At 46.1% G+C, this 2,666-nt stretch overlaps 1 protein-coding gene across 1 annotated transcript; it reads left to right on the forward strand.

Moving 5' to 3' along the window:
* The first annotated feature begins 1,248 nt into the window (after positions 1-1,248).
* Positions 1,249-2,666, forward strand: LOC128268315 (uncharacterized). Its single transcript, XM_053005371.1, has 4 exons — positions 1,249-1,372; positions 1,433-1,677; positions 1,746-2,222; positions 2,289-2,666. Exons 1-3 carry the CDS (start codon positions 1,306-1,308, stop codon positions 2,169-2,171), a joined length of 738 nt encoding a protein of 245 aa, XP_052861331.1. The 5' UTR covers positions 1,249-1,305; the 3' UTR covers positions 2,172-2,222; positions 2,289-2,666.

Consider the following 2,666-nt stretch of genomic DNA (forward strand, 5'->3'; position numbering starts at 1 on the left):
ACCACCACCACCACGACCAGATAAACACAAGAGCACGCACGGACGGACCACAATGTGTCTATGGCTGGAACGATTGTGCAGTTCGCCTGTCAGCGACAGCGCCTGCTTTTCCGGAGTGTTTTATGGGCTGGCTTTTTCTCTCTTCTACGTTGGCCAATTTTTCACCACTGACACGAGACTGCTGATCATCAACGGCCTTCCCGAAGAAGGAGGTTGATGACGACGGCGATGATGATAATGATGGTTGTTGGCCGATCCGCAGCAACACTCGCAACTTTTCACCTTCATCCGACGTCTTCCACTGTGGCAGTGGTGGTTGGTGGTGTTGTTACCCTGCTGTTCGCCCTCGAAGCCCAAGTCGTCGACGTTTGCGGAGGAAAACTGAAACTAAAATGACGACGGTCAGATGCACGCATGCAAAAGAAGGGGCGAAAGGGACACCCGTCGCCCCGTCGCGCTCGAGGTAGTAGTAGGCGTGCGAGCGAGATCGACTGCACCAATACGACTGTTGTTGCTTTCGCTGCCTCTGACACAGAGCGATATGTATCGAAAAGGCAAAAGATGAAGGAAGAAAATCGACGAAAATCCGTCAAGCGATCGCTTTCGGGGTATTCCCCGTGGGGCCACGACGGATAAGGACGAGGACAAACCTTGCTAACGCATCCAGCACCGTTGCCGTTGGCCGTCGACGATGAGAAAATTCACTTCAAACCCTTTCACACCTAAGGAGCCTTCGACTATACAAACCGATGCGCAGCGGAGAAAACCAATTCACAAACTGGCGATGATGAGCTCGGACTGTTCGATCGAGACGGACTGATTGGTTCGCTCTCGCTCTACCATCAAGGCCCCGCATTAGAGGCTCCTGTTTCGCCCCTATGTAATCGAGGCGATAGAACGAGACAGTGTGTGTGAAGGGGATCTTTTCAAAATTCAGCCTTTTCCATTTTCAGCTGTAACTTCGTTTACAATGCCTGCGCCAAGGCTTCAGTCACTGCCAAGCTTGGTGTGATGGCTTTCGCTTCGACTTTTATTGTTTTTCATCAACCATAGGAGAGCAAAAATTGCAAATTGCATCAAATTATTAATGGAACTGCTGTACTCAAACAGAAATAGAAATTTACGGACCTTCGCACTGGTATTTTCTAAAGGTTTGTAAATCTACTGCAGCCATCAACGTACGCAGCCACACGTTTGACGTTTGTTTGACATATCCTTATGTCATATTATTTTATTTTATTGAATTATTTACCACAGTCATTTTCTGTATGTTTTCAAGGGGTTCAAACTTTGGTGCCGTTGAATATGGACAATTATGTTGTGAATATGTTGAAAGAATGGAAGTTGGAAGAACTGATCGAAAGGTTTCGCGGTAAGTCTTCTTTTGTTTTCTACAAACCACATATCTAAAAGTAATGATTCTTGTTTTCAGATGAGGAAGTAGATGAGGTCGCCTTCAAAATGCTACCGGATGCAATCGTCCAGGAGCTGATACCAAAGCTAGGAAAACGGGCCATATTTATGACAAAGTATGCCCTTTATAAAACGAACCTAATGGCCTGTGAGCCTTTGATCCCGAAAGTGGAGGAACCAGTCAACAAAGTCGTAACAGGCGATCCGAACTCCACAAACGGTAATGATGAAGAGTTAGAAGAACCAAAACTTCCATGTAAAAAGGTAAGTGCTTATGTTTATTAGTACTATTGGTTCCTTATACTAACAGTTTGTTCATTTTACATAACTAGGCTGAATTAGTTGTAAGTAAAGACGAAACTCTGAATTCCCTACCAGCTTCGTTGGAAGAACGTGGCTTTTCTATAGCAGAACTTAGCTGCACAACTGATCATGATCGTGAGGCGAAAGGCAACTTACTGGAGATATTAAAGAAAAATTCCACCGGAGCACAGCTGGTAGGAAAAGATTTCTTCACCAGAAGTGATAGAGAACTGCTTTCAGGCGTTATTGTGCAGCATCTTTTGAAAGAAAACGGTCAAACTATGCCCCAGCATACTTTATTGTTGTGGGCGCGAGTCGTAGAGTATCTCTTCCCAAACGAAATTGCTGCTATTTACTGTCGAAAAGTTTCTGACAATGTATTGAAGGGTAAATTTATTGATTGCCTTCAGCACATTCAACATGATGGAAACATATTGAAAATGGTCAGCGTATGAAATGACCAGCGGCCTGCATGGCCACCATATGACCAGCACAAGTGAAGTAAAGTACGTAAGCACCGTGAACACGATCGTCGCAGTCGTATATAATAAAGATTTTTCTTGTTTTTTTAGGGTTGCCAAGGATTTAAAAGGAAATAATCCGGTGACTCGCATTCCAACGATGATAACGATATACGCTGAGATCGCAGCGATTTCGAAGCAAACGGCGCTGGGACCTTGCGTTGGCTAAAAACTCGAGGATGGCCCTGTCAGCGCGCCACCTTCTCATGGCAGCCGGCGCTCCCCTTACAGGACATTATCACGCAGGGCAAGTGCCTGTGCTTCCAGTACATCTGCTGCCAGCTGAAGCGGTCCGGCGTGTTCAACCGGAAGCTAGGCCTCTAGCTGTTTCGCAGCATCGTCGGAAGATCGTTTTGACGCATAGGATGCGGCAACCGCAGAGGGAGATCACTTTTAGGGGCCAGCTGTGTGATAGAGCTGTTCATTGTA

The sequence above is a fragment of the Anopheles cruzii genome, chromosome 2, assembly GCF_943734635.1.
Source record: "Anopheles cruzii chromosome 2, idAnoCruzAS_RS32_06, whole genome shotgun sequence".
Lineage (NCBI taxonomy): Eukaryota > Metazoa > Arthropoda > Insecta > Diptera > Culicidae > Anopheles > Anopheles cruzii.

Coding starts and splice junctions, on each gene's coding strand:
- LOC128268315 (XM_053005371.1), top strand. CDS start 1,306: ATGGACAATTATGTTGTGAATATGTTGAAAGAATGGAAGTTGGAAGAA. Junction 1,373..1,432: donor ACTGATCGAAAGGTTTCGCG/GTAAGTCTTCTT, acceptor TCTTGTTTTCAG/ATGAGGAAGTAGATGAGGTC. Junction 1,678..1,745: donor CAAAACTTCCATGTAAAAAG/GTAAGTGCTTAT, acceptor TTACATAACTAG/GCTGAATTAGTTGTAAGTAA.